Genomic DNA, 16179 nt, shown 5'->3' on the forward strand with positions numbered 1-16179 from the left:
ATTCCTCCCCACCCAGATACCGCTGCACACAGAATTAATCGAAATTTGTATTTTGCCCCAGACTGAAGTCTCTTTTCCCTCAAACACTAGTTTATTGCTTCAATAAGTTGGGAGACTGCCTGGCTTGTGAAGGTCACCAGCCTGATTGTGGCAGTCCACGTGGACAATAATGTGAAGTAAAGCTAAATATTAACCTAGAATTAAATACTTAGGCAGTGAAAGTTTTCCGCTACTCTTCCTTTCCCTAATCCCACCCCCCACCTCTGCTGCTCATTCAGCTCCTGCTGCCTCCTCAATGAATTTCCAGTGGTTTCTGTTGTTCTGCTCGTGGGTGCAAAAGGTGAAGGGAAACATGATCCAGCAGCAGCTGGGAACATTCTCAGAGATTTTTCATTTTATTCCTGGTCAAATCTGGAACTCTGACTGCAAGATCAAACAGTTGACAGACTTCTCAAATAATGGTGAGTAAACTACAAAGGATGTTTTGGAAAATAGCGGAAATCGGTTACAAACTGATTTGGGTAGATTATGTGAGAGAGTGTGTATTTAGGAGCAAATTATAGATGTGTAAGAATTCCTGGTAATTTAAATTTGGGTGGGAAGGAACTGCAGATGCTGGTTATGCACTGAAGATAGCCACAAAATGAGATGGAGAAGGAATGGGCGATGTTTCGGGGCGAGATCGAGCTGGGAATGTTGAAAGACAACACTAATCTTGAAGGAAGTCACATCAAAGGATTCCAAGATAGTGGTCATGCCTAACATCGACTTCTCCAACTTTAGCTAGTTCCTCTGTCCATCTCTTCCCCTCCTCCTTCCCAGATCTCCCACTGTCTTCCTGTCTCCATCTATATCCTTCCTTTGTCCCGCCCCCCTGACATCAGTCTGAAGAAGGGTCTCGACCCGAAACGTCACCCATTGCTTCTCTCCCGAGATGCTGCCTGACCTGCTGAGTTACTCCAGCATTTTGCGAATAAATACCAAGATAGTGGTCAGTCGGTCAGTTGATATTTTACATGGAAATGCAAGATTCAAACAATTTGGCACCTTGTAATATGTTTGGCCTGTACGTTGTGAATTAAAAATGCACAAAATGCTCATTGTGCCAGTTAAGGTGCTAAAGCTTGCATTGAATTCCTCTCACTTTCCTCGGCACAGATTCCACAAAGGGGCATTCTGCACTCTAAAGTCCATGAGACGAATCCTCTGGCACTGAGCTTTGCTACATTTCCTTTTTTAATTTCAAAATATACTTTATTAGAAAAATAAATATATACAAAACGATCCTTACAAAACACCTTCCGACATTCTCGGAGGCTATATATACATTCAATACTTTTTACACAATTTTACCCCCCACCCTTGCCACTTGTGTAGCCCCCTGGGGTGATATCCCTTCCCTTGTTCGAGGGGCGTCTCCACCACCCCCTGCCCCCCCATGTCCAGCAGCGGAAGGACCCGAGACTGCGGCCCTCCCCCACAGAGCCTTGGCGTTGGCTGCACCAAGCTTCAGTGCATCCCTCAGCACGTACTCCTGCAGTCTGCAGCGGGCCGGTCGGCAACATTCCCCCGACGGACATCTCGCTCCGCTGCGAGGTCAATAAAGCTCGGGCAGACCAAAGAGCGTCTTTCACCGAGCACTTCCAGCAGCACTCGATGTCAGTCTCTGAATGCGTCCCTGGGAACAGTTCGTAAATCACAGTCCATCGGGGCAGTGGTCAACATGGAACGTCCTGCAGGCACTGCAGGGAAATAACTCTATGGATCCTGTGGCGTGGTTCCCAGAGCAGACTGCCCAGCTTGTCTGGCAAAATGCCTCATCGCCAGCACTCACCAACAAGCACCAAGACCTGGTTTGGCTGGCGGTGAGGGGAGCCCTCCCAGTCAGATCCTTCCTGTATCGTCAGAACCTCACTACCAGCGCACGCTGCCCTCGGGACGGCTGCTATGGAGAGGAGACGGTTGCCCACCTCTTCGCAGAGTGTGAATTTGCAAAGAGAGTCTGGAGAGGTTTGCAAGGGACCCTGTCACGATTTATTCCGACCAGCTCCATCAGAGGGCTTTGCTACATTTCCCGTGATAGATATGAAAATCTCTTGTTGCTGCCTCACCTCAGCTTGTAAATGTGGCACCAAAACTGCAGTTCTTCTCATCCACCGTAGTTAAACATCAAAAATTCTCTTTGATAAATGCTGTAAATACTGGAAATACTCAGCAGGTCGGGCTTAATTTGTGGAGAAAGAAACAAAATACAAGAACTTGACAGCAACGGGAAAGGTTGGTTATCTGAAGTAGTCAAATTCAATATTGAGTCCTGAGGGCTACAAAATGCCGAGTTGGAAGGTGAGGTGATATCTTTCAAAAAGACACAAAGTGCTGGCTGGAGTAACTCAATGGGTCAGACAGTATCTTTAGACTTTAGAGATACAGCATGGAAACAGGCCCTTTGGCCCACTGAGTCCGCACCGGCCACCCAAACACTTAACTAAACCAGACTACACACATATTAGGGACAATTTACAATTTTACAGAAGCCAATTAACCTTCAAACCCACACGTCTTTGGAATGTGGGAGGAAACCGGAGCACCGGAGAAACCCCATGCAGTCACATGGAGAACTCTGTGCAGGAAACTCTGTACAAACAGCAACTGTAGTCGGCATCGAACCCGGGTCTCTGGCGCTACAAGGCAGCAACTCTACCGCAGTGCAATTGTCTCACCCAAATCTCTGGAGAACATGGATAGGTGACATTTCGGGTTGGGACTCTTCTACATTTTGACAGGTCCACTGTGAAATCTCAAGTTATGCTTACTTTGAAGAAGTTCTCCACCTCTCTCCAACAGAAGTTCCGTGAGACCCTCTCTCACTGCTCCCCCTCTGATTTCTCCTGCTCTGCGACCATGTTGTGACATGGACTCGCTGCCACAGCCACGTGTGATGCCTGCAACACTATCGTGCCTTGTAACTTCCAGCTCTGGTTCCAAGTACTGACCCAACCTGAATTTGAGGTATCTGCACTCAATCCAATGCTTCTCGCTCTCCAGAGATGCTGCCTGACCGGCTGAAGTAGTCCAGCACTTTGCATCCTTTTGTATAAACTAGCATCGGCAGTTCCTCGTTTCTGCTGTTCATCAAAATTATGTTGAAATAGAAAGAGGCTAAAGACAGGGTCAGAGTGGGAATTGGATGCAGAATGAAAGTAATAACCTAGCAGACTGATTAGAGCAAAGCAGTTACCCAATCTGTATTTGATTTCTCCTTTGTGGAGACCACCTCCTAAGTATCTAATGCATCACTGACTTGCAATCAGATCAATTATGCATGTCTAACAAGTATTCACCGCCCTCTGAGATGGCACCAACAACATTTGTACCACCTGGGCTCTGTGGCACACCAATTTGTCATTCCTGTTATTCTCTCCACCCTTCTCTGATTTTTCAGCATTGTTTTTTCATTGCAGTTTGAAGTCGGCAAGTTTCCATATACAAATACACCAATGCAAGGAGAGTTCAGGCCTGTGAATGTAGCAGAGCACCAGAGTGCATTGGTAACAGTGTAGAAGCTCAACACTGCATCATGCAAGCAGACCACAATCCCTCCTGCAACACAATGTTGGCACGACACAGGAATATTTTCTAGTTGCCTCTCTGCAACATCAGATAATGCTGCTTCGTGCATGAGACACTGTTATTTTAGTATACGGAACAGCTTTATTGCACCAAAAGGTTTAAAAGATGTTTAAAGATTTTATTTTTTAAAAACTCATTATTGGTCTGGTATAAAACCTTCTCCTTTATTTTAGCAAACACCTTGGAGGCCTGGTCCTTCTTGATCCAGGATAGTTATAAGGAGATAATGAGTTGGTACTGCAGTGTGCACGAATGCTGTGAGGCAGGAGATTGTCGGCTCAACAACAACATTACAGGTTGGTAGATGGGGATTCATTTATAGTTTTATCACTCAATAAACCTGACCGGTAAAGATTCTCGCAACTTTAAAGTGTATGTGTTTTGAATCTGTTCTGTTAGTATCAGATTTAATGCAAGTACCCTATTTTGAGAAGACGTGAGGGATGGGATCAAGCTGGGGCAGGGTTTCACACTGATCGTCTGCACTGAGAGCTCCAGTGGTTTTGCAGCCAAGGTCAACTGGGCTGGACTGGAACTGAGAATGTACACGGCAGATACTCAGCTGTGACGCTGCAATACATCCAGGACACAACTGAGCATCTCTTACTTACTGACCCACTGGTCTGAACTGCCATTGAAATGCTGCCTGATCATGGGGTTTGACTGGTGGTGGTTTCACACTGACCCATTCTCTTATGCCAGAAAAGGTATTTGGTGAAGAGTGGTAAGAGATATATGACCCTGGGGATGATTGGGTTAACGTATGAGGAGTGTTTGATGGCTCTGGACCTGTACTCGCAGGGATTTAGAAGGATGAGGGGGGATCTCATTGAAACCTACTGAATAATGAAAGGCCTAGATAGCGTGGGCGTGGACGGAATGTTTCCATTAATGGGAGAGTTTAGGACCAGAGGCATAGCCTCAGAATAAAAAGACATATCTTTAAAATGGAGATGAGGAAGAATTTCTTTCGTCAGTGGGTGGTGAATCTGTGGAATTCATTTCAACAGATGACTGTGCAGGCGAAGATCCAGTTTTTTTAAAGCGGAGATTGATATGTTCTTGATTAGTAAGGTTACAGGGAGAAGGTAAGAGAATGGGGTTGAGGGGGAAAAATAGATCAGTCATGATTGAATGGCATAGTAGTTTCAATGGGCCGAATGGCCTAATTCTGCTCCAATGTTTTTAGAGATACATGACAGAAACAGGCCCTTCAGCCCACTGAGCTCTGACCAGCGATCCCCACACACGAGCACTAGGAACGATTTACAACTTTTACCAAAGCCAGATTAACCTACAAACCTCTACGTCTTTGGAGTGTGGGAGGAAACGGGAGCACCTGGAGAAAACCCATGCAGTCTCAGGGAGAACATACAAACTCCGTACAGACAGCACCTGTAGTCAGGATCGAACCCAGGTCTCTGGCGCTATAGGGCAGCAATTCTACCGCTGCGCCACCCCCGTGTTATGCCAACCATATGTCTTATGGTATATCGATACTATGTTAAACATAACTGAAATTCCACTCAAGAACTTTAACAGCCAAGAGGCTTAACAAACCATTCCTTGCTTCTAGAGCAAAAAACAAAATGCTGGCAAACTTCAGTAGGTCAGCCAGTATCTGTGCAGGGAAATGATAGACAATGTTTTGGGTCAGGACCCTTTTTCAGACTAAAGGAGTAGAAAGCAGTGAGAATGGGCAAGAGCTTGAAAGTGGTAGGTGCACCCAGGTAGAGCAGGACTGAACAGGGGGGGGGGGGGGGGGGGGAGAGAGGAGGAAATAAAGGTGGAGATGATGACCATGCCTGGACGTGATAAGTGGAGAAGGCAAAAAGGTGCAAATGGTGGGATTTAATAAGGTTATTCTGTCTCCTCTCACACTTGCTTTGAAGAATATGTTTTGTTAAACAATGGTGCAACTCTGAAGCAAATATTGAAAGGTTTTAAGATTTGGTTTTGTCTTTTCTAATTAGGTCTTAGCTACGATCTGCACATAAAATTACATGGACAGCATTTGGCCAAGGCAGTTGTGGTGAAAGCAGTGAAAGGTTTCCTAGCAAACAAAAACCCGGAGAAAGCATTGGCACTTTCCTTTAATGGCTGGTCTGGTACAGGCAAGAATTTTGTGGTAAAAATGATAGCAGACAACCTGTACCAAGATGGTCTAAGAAGCGAGTGTGTGCATCTCTATATTGCTCCCTTCCACTTTCCACACGCCAGCCTGGTAGATGTTTACAAGGTAAGTCACGCTGAGGGGATTGACTAGACATCCAGGTCAGTCTGAAGAACGGTCTCGACCCATTCCTTCTCTCCAGAGATGCTGCCTGACCCGCTGAATTACTCCAGCATTTTGTGTCTCACTCGGACACATTCTGTGCTTTATTTGCTCAATCTCACCCTAGCTGCCTGGAATAGATATTTCGCTTGGGCAACTTACAATCCAGTGGTATGATTTTGATTTCTCTAACTTCAAGTAACCCCTGCATTCCCTCTCTCTCCATCCCTCCCCCACCCAAGTTGCACCAGCTTCTCGTTCTCACCTAGCAAACAGCTAACAATGGCCTATTTCCTATATGATTGTTACTTTTTTTGCATATCTTTCATTCATTTGTTCTATATCTCTCTATGTCTATATATCTCATTTCCCTTTCCCCAGTCTCTAGTCTGAAGAAGGGTCTTGACCCAAAATGTCACCCATTCCTTCTCCAGAGATGCTGCCTGTCCCGCTAAGTTACTGCAGCATTTTGTGTCTATTTTCAGTTTAAACCAGCAGCTGTAGTTCCTACACATGGATGTGTTCCCCTCAGAAACAGGATTGGGGGGAAATGAAAGCATTATGATGTCCTAATGCAGGCCTTCGTGCCTTCAGCAGGCTGAGTGCATCCTACTACAATGAGGTTTCCCATAATGTTACTTGGATGTAACGGGATTGATGAATCACTTCCCCGCAGTAATCAGATGCCTTTGTCCCCGAAGAACACAGGTTTGGAGTATCACAGCTGCTGCCCATCGAAACCGACAAGCAATCTATTGGAAAAAAGACGACGCTGAAGTATTCAGCTGGTCAGGCAGCCTCTCTGGAAAAGATCAATACGTGATGTTTCGTGTCAGGACCCATCTTCAGACTGATCGTAGGAGAAGGGTTTGGGGAGGGAGGAGAGACGAGGGGCAGATCCAAAGATATTAGAGGAGCACGATGAACCACTCTGTTGAAATCGCGTATACTGAAGTGTAGTACGTAAAGGAGCCAAGTGTAGTTCGCCATTTTCGTAAGTAAAACCCGCCGTTCGCTATGCCTCTCGCAGTGTAATCAGTGTTTTGGGAGAACAGTATGTGTGTTGGTACCATAAACATGCAGAATATATCTCATCTATCAATTCACAGTTCTTTGTTCTTTTTCTTTTTAAATGTTTCTGCAAGTTTCTGCCTACTAAAATGGCGTCGTGACATACTACGGTTTTAGGGTCGAGATTGTCTATCTTGCTCCTCTAGTATCTTTGGGCAGGTCCAAGCCTGGCAGGTCATAGCTTGATATAGAGGGGGGGGGGGTTGATAGGCAGTTGGTAGACAAAGGCCAGAGATAAAAACACAGAAAACATGTGGTCAAAGGATTGAAGATTTGCGAATTGTGAAGCTAGAGGAAAGAATGCAGGTGGAGGGGAAGGGGAGAAATAGGTCAATCTATTTACACTTGTGCACAGACACTCCATTATACAATGTGACATCCAGCCTTTTGTATTTTTAATTTGCAGTAAAAATGAGTTTGTAGTCGTTAAAAAGACCTTTGTATTTGTAAACCTTGCGGGAAAAATAACTTTGTAATTGCGAGTGCCAAACTCCCCGAGTCCCAACTTCTTATCCCCATTGACATCATTAATTTTCTGTAACGCGAGGCTTCTCGGCATTATAACTGGATCACCTGAAATCCTCCCTGCGTCGGAGAGAGTAAACGGCATTGCAAAGAAGGAAGGCTCGATCGCACATTGCTATAAAGGCAGAATCCTCAGGGTTATTATTATTCTTTCTCCCAGACGCAGCTTCAACAGTTCATTCTGTCAGCTGTACAACAATGCCAACAATCCTTGTTTATTTTCGACGAGGCAGAGAAGCTGCACAACGGCCTTATCGACGCCATCAAGCCTTACATTGACCACCATGATCATGTGAATGGAGTGGACTTCAGAAAGTCAATGTTTATTTTCTTAAGGTAATCTCAATTTAAATAGTCATGGAGCTGTTTCATTCTGCGGGCTACAAAATAGGCAGGACTGTTAGTCCCAGCTACTGGAGCAAAGGTTGTGCAAAATAACTTGAGATGATTGTAAGTTTAATTGGCAGCAACAGTATGACTGTCAAACTCAATGCTTCCTTGCTGTAATATCAATGTCCAAGAGAGATCTTTCCTGGATTCTAGGTCTAACTGTGTCATATTCAGTTGCTTTCCTTGAGTGTATTTGCATGCATAAGGGATCTGCTTACTCATGAGCTTCCAAGTATGTGTATCTGGAAATAAGTGAGCAAAGTACTGCTTCAAGAATAATCAAGTCAAGTCAAGTCAAGTTTATTTGTCACATACACATACAAGATGTGCAGTAAAATGAAAGTGGCAACGCCTGCGGATTGTGCAAAAAAAAATTACAATTACAGCATAAAAATTAAAATTAATACAGAAATTTTTTTTAGTCCTTGGAGTTATAATGGTTAACAGTCCTGATGGCCTGTGGGAAGAAACTCCGTCTCATCCTCTCTGTTTTCACAGCATGACAGCGGAGGCGTTTGCCTGACTAGCAGCTGGAACAGTCCGTTACTGGGGTGGTAGGGGCCCCATAATCTTGCTTGCTCTGGATCTGCACATCCTGGTGTTTAGGTCCTGCAGGGGGGCGAGTGTAGTTCCCATGGTGCGTTCTGCCGAACGCACTACTCTCTGCAGGGCCTTCCTGTCCTGGGCAGAGCTGTTCCCAAACCAGACCGTGATGTTGCCGGACAGGAAGCTCTCTACAGCCCCAGAGTAGAAGCATTGAAGGATCCTCAGAGACACTCTGAATTTCCTCAGCTTTCTGAGGTGGTAAAGGCTGCCCTGCCTTACCCACCAGTGCAGCAATGTGTGTTGTCCATGTCAGATCCTCTTTGATGTGGACTCCCAGTTATTTAAAGCTGCTCACCCTATCCACAGTAGACCCATTTATTTCCAGTGGCGTGTACGTCCTTGGATGTTGAGCCCTTCTAAAGTCCACAATCAGCTCCTTAGTTTTTTTGACATTCAAGAGGAGGCTATTGTTTCGACACCAGAGTGACAATAATCCTCCTTCTGCTAAAGATTATTTTTATTATATTTGAGCTATTTTTCCCAGATATGTTACGTGGTATATGGTCTCTACTGAACTGCAGTTAACGTTGATGTAGTCTATGTTCGGGTGTAGTTGAGTTAAATCCATGGTAATTCCAGGTAGCTCCAAAGCTCATAGAAGTAGGTCTGGGATTTAGATGTTTACCATGGATCGGTGGGTGCCAGAACTGAATGACAAGGACATCTGCAGTAATATGCTGTGAATCCAGCCAATTCTTCGTTTTATACTTTTACTGTAAACAAAATCAAACCAAATGAACTCAGAAATGCACAAAATCAATATTCCTGACAACTGTAAGTTGCGAACTCAAATCAAACTCGCTATTGGTAAATGTTGCACAAAGATCAAATAGTGAAGTTTCAATGTCACAACCTTATTTTAAAAAACTGTACATGTGGAACTACTCGGATCAATAATATTGCAACGTTCCACAGATAACTTGGGTTCAGACAAGATTCTCTTTGTAGGCACTCGGCTAGATGCACATTTAATTTTATTTTTGGTCTCGGCCAAGTATTTTACTCCTTCCAATTAATTAAAGAAAGTTCCAGCAGCAGCAGCTGAGGGAGTTCGGAAAGTGAGTGAGTGAGTGAGGTATTTGACTGAAGCACAACATTGATTCAACTAACTCAAATCAGTGTGTGATGGGATAGAAAGTCAAGGGGGGGAACAAGCATTGGACAGAGAGATAGAGTTTATGTCTAAAAATGCAGTCAAAGCAATAAATTCCAAGAACCTGCTAACAAAGATAAGCAGATTTAGGAATATAGACAAGTGACATGGGATGAATATCCAGCTGTAACCAAAGAAAACCTTGGAGGAATGTGCAAGTGCAGACTGCAGTTGACTTGGATCATTTCAGTCCTTGAACCAGGGCACAATGTTGAGGAAGATTGTAGGGACAGCCATAAATTCAAACACCAGAACTATGGTGGAAATGGTAAATAAACACACTAAAGATGATGATTGGGATACAAGCAGGTAACATGGAGGAGTTGGGAAATATTTAGAAAAACTAATCAAGGAAATGTGAACAAAAGTAGGGCTGAAGACATTATTATTGTGTATCAGCTGATTGGGGATGCAAAGCTAAGATTAAGGATTAGTAAAGCATCGAGGTTCAGCACAATGGGAAAACAGATCCCTCTTGAGACACAAGCTAAAGATAGAAGCCAAAAAGTAAGGCATCTGTCAAGTTAAAGCTGAACCAAGAACAGTTAGATGGATAAGTAAAAATGGTGCCGAAATGGTCAGACCTCACACTGATTACAATGGGGCAGAGTAACATTGCAGTACTAACAGTACTGGATGCCATCTGTATACACATGATAGAGAACAGCGCATTTGTGAATACTGACAACAAGTTTCTTCAGAGTTTCTTCCAGTCATCCATCATAAGCCTGGGAAAAGGTACAAATGCTGTCATCCTGTTACTTCTACACTCTTCTGTCATTAATTGTCAGTCAATTAACCCCTGGAATGAATTCACTCCACTTACTAATGGAGACAATCTTAGAAAAACTCAAAGGGCCAGGACGCAGCTTGTGTGCGCTAGTCCAAGAAGCCATGATAAGGAACGGGAGGCAGGGAGCATGGAAGGCGGCAGTCTCGCAGATACCCACATCAGAATCCAGGGCCAAGCCCGACTGTCTGCTTCAAATAGAGTTCCTGAGAAAGTATTCACAGTGTGAAATCACCTACTGTTGACCACGCTATCAAAGCTTGAGTTTCCCAACAATTATTAGGGGAAGGTTGATCAATATCTACGTTCTTAATTACTGTTGCATTTTGTACTTATTCCTCGAATATTCCTTGGAGGTTAAGAAAAAATACACATCGTATTGTGCAACAACTATACAGCGGTCCTCAGGGCAGATTGCCAGGTGACTGAGTTTTGTCTCAGACACAAGGTCTGAGTTAATTTTCGATCCAAGGAGTGCACAATTACAGCACTGCAATTTACAGTAACATTTACAATTCATAAAGTGAAGTGGTGAGTTATTGGCTTTTAGATGTAAATCTGCAGAGTCCAAATCAATATAGTTGTCAGACGCAAGTGAAAACATTTGGCCGTTTAACCAAGTTTCCATCTTGTTGACGCAGTTTAGGCTCTGAGCAGTGTGAAGTGATGCATCGTTCTTGCTAATCTGAAAATTCCTGCAAAAATTACTACCATAAATCGTTGTCAGGGTCTTTGAAGACGAGTGTCATGGTAAAAGTGAGTTCCAGGTTTCGACATAAATAGTTGCCTCAGAGGTGCAGAAACTTCTTTCCTCACAGGATTGTGAATCTTTACGCTTCTCTCAATCATAGAACATTACATTTTCAGGATCAATGGATTTGTGAACAATAAGAGGGATGTCAGCTATAAAACTGAACTTGAAGAGTGCTGACCTTGCTCTTTTTAAGTTGTTTGGTATTTTGCCTTTTTCCCAGTTTTCGACTATTAAATTTAAAGCCAGCTGTAAAATATTAAAATGAGAAGCTAAGTAACTTCTATAAACTCATGGATTCAATGCCATAATCATATTGGGCTTAGTAACTTGTTACTGAATTAATGTATGTTAAATGTAGGTGAAATCCTAATACCTGCTTTTTGTTTAGTGTTATCAGATACTAATTTCTTTCAAACATTCCTGCACTCTCTAGCAATCTTGGAGGAAGTTCCATAAACAGGGCGGTGCTTGAAAATTGGCAAGCAGGACGAGACCGAGAGGAGATCACCATGGAACACTTGGAACATCGGATCCGAAGGGAAGTTACAACATCAAAAGGTAAATTCAATGATAGCTACGGTGGCCCACTGTATGTTGACCATCAAGTACCAGTTTATATCAATCACATTTTCTCGCACATGACCCATACCTTTCAATGCTTTGGTGTTTCAGAAACCTGGCTAAATATCACTTAAATGCTGTGAGAATATCTGCCTACACTATCCGATGGTCCTTGTAGTTTTGTACACTTCGATCAGATTTCCCCAACTCTTTACAGCTCCAGGGAAAACAAACCAAGCCTATCCAGTCTCCTCTCGTAGCTGAGAAGTTCCATTCAGGCACCAACCTGATAAACATCCACTCTAGTGCAATCACACCCTTCCTGTGGAACAGAACTACACATAATTTCATAGGGCCTTGGCTAAAGGGTCTCGACCCGAAACATCACCCATTCCTTCTCTCCAGAGATGCTACCTGTCCCGCTGAATTACTCCAGCACTTTGTGTCTATCTCTGGTGTAAACCAGCACCTGCAGTTCCTTCCTTAACATTTAAGTTGTATATCAGTGCCCCTGCTCTTATATTCCATGCCCTACCAATGAAGGCAAAGACCCCATGTGGGAAGAAGTGGGATAAAAAAAAAAGAGAAGATTGGGATAATTAAGAAGCTCTGTGGATGGGCTGCAGTGACCATGCTGGGCTGCATGAAACAATCAAAGGAATCGTGTGTGATAGAACCTTCAACAGGACAAGAAAGTAGGGAATCTAGAGGAGGGTTGGAAGGGTGTATTGGCGAATAAAAGAGATGGTTTATTTGAGGCCACTAACATTAACCTGATGGAAGAAACAAATACAGGCTGTAAATACTCATCAGCAGTAAGGCTACCAATTAATTGTGTTCAAAGCAACATGTCCAAACAAAGCTAATGTGGTGACTTTTATTCGTATTCTCAATATCAGGTGAGGTCAACGTCAGAAGTGCAGTCATTGATATTATGTTGGAACATTACTATAAAGATCAATATTTCTAAAATACTGTAACTAGGACCTCAGTAACTTTAGCATTCAAAAATTAAAAGTTTGTTAATGATGAAATGGAAGCAGTCATTACTCTTGCCTGTTTCTAGGTGGCTTTGCACAGAGTGGACTTGTGGCTGAGAACCTCATTGACTTCTTCATTCCTTTCCTACCTCTGGAGTACAAACATGTGAAGTTATGTGTGCGGGACGTTCTACATTCCAGAGGAATCAAATACAATATAGACATCCTGGATGAAGTGGCTAAGGGAATGCTGTACTTTCCAAAGGAGGAAAACCTATTCTCAGCCCAAGGCTGTAAATCTGTCTCCCAGCGGGTCAATTTCTTTTTACCCTGAAACATAACATTTAAAGAACATGTTTTCCTAGAGACCGTGACACTCCCTCTAGAAGAGACCATCCCTCACTGAACAGTAGCTGCTGCCCTCTAGCTCAAAGAGACAAATCTGACTCAAGCAACAGAAGAAACATCCTTCAAGAATTCAAGAAGCCTGCCTTCCCTGTTCCTGATGAAACACGTCTGCACCTCTGACCACTGTAAACAGTACAGTCCATACTTTCCATTTTTCACCGTTACTGCATGTTGCAATTCCATTGAGAAGCAAACCTGGAAATTTGTAGAGAATGAAAATATCAGGCAGAAGGATTATATAATTTATGGACCTTTCTCATTATATGCGTTTCTGTGCACTAGGCCAGCTGCTTTACAACCCTATATATCTGACAGTGGCCATCACATGCATGTAAAGTGAGATTGAAATGTAAAATGTTTTGTCAGAAGTAATAAATGCAATATCATTGGATATTATTGAATATTTCCAGTGCGGTACCGCATATCAAATGTCTTTTAATTCAAGGTCAAATTTAGTTAAATGATGGACAACTAAAAAAAACCTCAGATTGTAATAATATTGAGACTTTGATAAAATTCCTTTCACATTACAAACTCCAACTGATCCGTTCCCTTTTCAACCTGTCTGCAGCATTTAGAAAGCGTTAACCTTCCACCTTTAACCATTACTGTGCCATAGCTTTCATGCATCTTCCACAGTGGATCGCATTCCCCTTGGATCTATGCGTTGCTCCTAGTCTTCTATGTATTTCCCCTTGAGGATGGGCTCCCCCCATAGATGCATAGTAATGACTCTAGCTCTACCTCCATCACCATGAATCATTTGATTGTTCTACCGACCCAGTCCAAAATCACGATGATTGAAATCTCTGGTCCCTACTCCTAAAGCACATTGAATCCATAATGCTCCTAACGTGAACTAAACTACATGGAAATTGAATGGTTAAAATTTAGCTGGGTTGTGCAAGAAACTATTTTCAATAGTTCCCCCTTCCACTTCCACAACATTTCACATCACTTTCAAACTCAAGCCTCACCTGGTCTTTACCATCACCATAACCCTTTGTTTCTTGTCACTATTCTTTGAAATTGGGTGGAGTTCAACCACCTTTGTTATCAAAAAAATACCAAAGATACCTAAAACACATCACCATGTTCATCAACACAGAGTTACATTAACGTCATACTAAGGAGAAATGATGGAGAAAAGCAACAAGTGGCTCCAAAAAAAAAAGAGAATTTAGGGATAGGATCCATTAAAGAGGTATTAAAAATTGAAAAGCTGTCGACATGGATGGGGATTGTTTTCTCTGCAGTGATCCCTGGCACTGGGGACTCACTGCAGGCTGGGTGTCTTCATGCGCTGTCTTTTGATAGTTTGCCAAACTAACTTGAATCTTACCAAGGAATAAAGAATAGCTGAAAATCTCATTATTTCAGGAAAAGTTCAGCCTCTATTTCTTTGCTCCCAGCAATAATGTAGTGCTCATGGATCATCAGCCCTCTTACAGCTGGATTGCATGGCATTTCCAATATTCATCTCATTCCCAAATCCTGCAATTTATGGAGTTATTATTAAAGTTGCTTTAAGCCTGAAGGCAAAAAACAGAACTGCGTGTTCAAAATGTCAATCTAAAATATAACCAAAAATAAATCATTCTTCATATTTGAATGTCACTGGCAAGGCCAGTGAGAAAAATATTGCCCTCCCCATGTTTGTCCCTGTCCACAGCCCAACAATCCTCACAAACTACAGTAGGTGCTCCTCTGTTTCTGGCCCCTTCACACCCCAAGTCTCCCCCATCTCCGAGCCAAGCCGCCAGCTACCAAGCTCTGGCATTCCACACATAAATTCTTGTGCCTTGTCACCTCTCTCTTCAGTTAGGGTGCCTAGCACCAAGCTTTCACCAAGCATTTGGTTATCTGGCCTCATAATTCCCTGAGTGGCAGATTGTCAAATTTTGTGAGATTAAAGCATCAGTAGGGATTTATTGCATTAAAGGCATTTGAATGGGGATATCATGTTTTTTTTAAAAATAGGACATTTGAAGTAGCCTTCCATTCTTTGCCTCTCCATTAATTATTTAGGTCACATTAATATATTTCTTGACTGCCTTGCATTTGCCCCAGCACAAAAAATAATCACCGAACAGACCCTGGTGCGAGATGTCACTAAAATACATCACTGGAAAAATACTCTCTGATAGAATCTACCCAAGACTACTGTGGCAACAGACAACTACATGTGAATAACTCTCAATTAAGAATCGGTTCACTGTTGCTTAACTGAAATACTGCCATCTCATATGGAAAATGACTAACCACAAAGACTCCAATATTACCCCACCCTACCACAATTTGTAGAGCAGTTTGTCACAGTTTATAGCCAAAGCAAAACAAGTGGGGAAGGCAAGATGTTTCTAAAGACAGGAATGCTTATAGATAGTCAAGAAAATATGGTTACCCGATGGCTACACTCCTTTAGGGAAGCACAAGTCCAGTTTGGTTTTAAACAGAAGTTCTGCAAAGGAAGAGGACATTTGCCTACTTAACCGTTGCATAAACGGTTTCATAACTTTGCTTGTACTTGAATCTCTCTCACTGGCATCCATCCATCTGCGGGAGACGGTGGTGCGGTTTAGCGTTGTCCTACTTGGAGAGGGGGATTTTTGATCTGTGATTACATTTCCTTATGTTTGAATAGTCTTCAATAATTGACATATGATTTACTTCTGTAAATGACTCTCAATATGTCCATCGGGCACCATTGAAATGAAACACGTCCAAAGGTCAAGGTCATTCTGGTGCATGGTCATATTTGAACCACAAAGATCAATAGTTTAGATGTGGAACGATGATGGTTATGCCAGACTCAAAGAACGTACTCTCCAGTCTAAGTATTGCAGTTCCAAAATCAGTTTAAAACGTGGAAAAAAAAAAAAAAAATCAGATAATGAAAATAAATATTTAATCAATAAAAGTACCCATTGTGCTGGCAGGCTGTGCAAATTACTCAATGTATTGCTCGTCCTTTGCTGACTTGTGCCTTCCCATAATTGATCAGGACTAGGGTGTGTTTCCCAAGCCCCATTCAGT

At 42.8% G+C, this 16179-nt stretch overlaps 1 protein-coding gene across 1 annotated transcript; it reads left to right on the plus strand.

The window, feature by feature from the left end:
• The first annotated feature begins 251 nt into the window (after positions 1–251).
• tor3a (torsin family 3, member A) lies at positions 252–13518 on the plus strand. The gene is made up of 6 exons (XM_078408029.1): positions 252–461; positions 3804–3926; positions 5604–5869; positions 7662–7837; positions 11628–11752; positions 12822–13518. The coding sequence occupies exons 1-6, from the start codon at positions 296–298 to the stop codon at positions 13067–13069; spliced, it is 1104 nt and encodes a 367-aa protein (XP_078264155.1). The 5' UTR covers positions 252–295; the 3' UTR covers positions 13070–13518.
• Positions 13519–16179: the final 2661 nt, after the last annotated feature.

Source organism: Rhinoraja longicauda, chromosome 11 (genome assembly GCF_053455715.1).
Source record: "Rhinoraja longicauda isolate Sanriku21f chromosome 11, sRhiLon1.1, whole genome shotgun sequence".
NCBI lineage: Eukaryota > Metazoa > Chordata > Chondrichthyes > Rajiformes > Arhynchobatidae > Rhinoraja > Rhinoraja longicauda.

Bases quoted from the DNA above. Each gene is read 5' to 3' on its own strand.
- tor3a (XM_078408029.1), top strand. From the start codon at position 296: ATGAATTTCCAGTGGTTTCTGTTGTTCTGCTCGTGGGTGCAAAAGGTG. The intron at 5,870-7,661 runs GTAAGTCACGCT...TCTTTCTCCCAG, and splicing joins GCCTGGTAGATGTTTACAAG to ACGCAGCTTCAACAGTTCAT. The intron at 11,753-12,821 runs GTAAATTCAATG...GCCTGTTTCTAG, and splicing joins GGAAGTTACAACATCAAAAG to GTGGCTTTGCACAGAGTGGA.